General features: G+C 38.3%; 1 protein-coding gene across 1 annotated transcript in view; it reads left to right on the forward strand.

Moving 5' to 3' along the window:
* The window catches only part of LOC108691766, a 4,741-nt gene extending 4,454 nt beyond the window's left edge, over nt 1-287 (forward strand). Inside the window, exon 2 of the mRNA XM_018199669.1 lies at nt 65-287. Coding sequence (XP_018055158.1) covers nt 65-287 — 223 coding nt within the window. The remainder of the gene's footprint in view (nt 1-64) is intronic.

Genomic DNA, 287 nt, shown 5'->3' on the forward strand with positions numbered 1-287 from the left:
GTTTACATAATTTGCAATGCAAACACAATCGATTATTTTAATAAATATGTATATGTGTATTCAGATCACGTTTGTATAAATCAACGTCAGCACTCGATGGGCTTGCTCTTCAGCAGACACCGGTTCATAATGTTCCTAAGTGCAACTTCAGCATGAATTTCTTATCTGCCACACATAACATGCAGAGAGAGCCTTGCAAGCGTTATGCTACCATTAGTCCAAAGAATTTAAGATTTTCCATATCACGGGAGAAAACACAAGCGATCGAAAGGTGTTTCGACGTCTAG

This window comes from Atta colombica, unplaced genomic scaffold (genome assembly GCF_001594045.1).
Source record: "Atta colombica isolate Treedump-2 unplaced genomic scaffold, Acol1.0 scaffold52, whole genome shotgun sequence".
Taxonomy (NCBI): domain Eukaryota; kingdom Metazoa; phylum Arthropoda; class Insecta; order Hymenoptera; family Formicidae; genus Atta; species Atta colombica.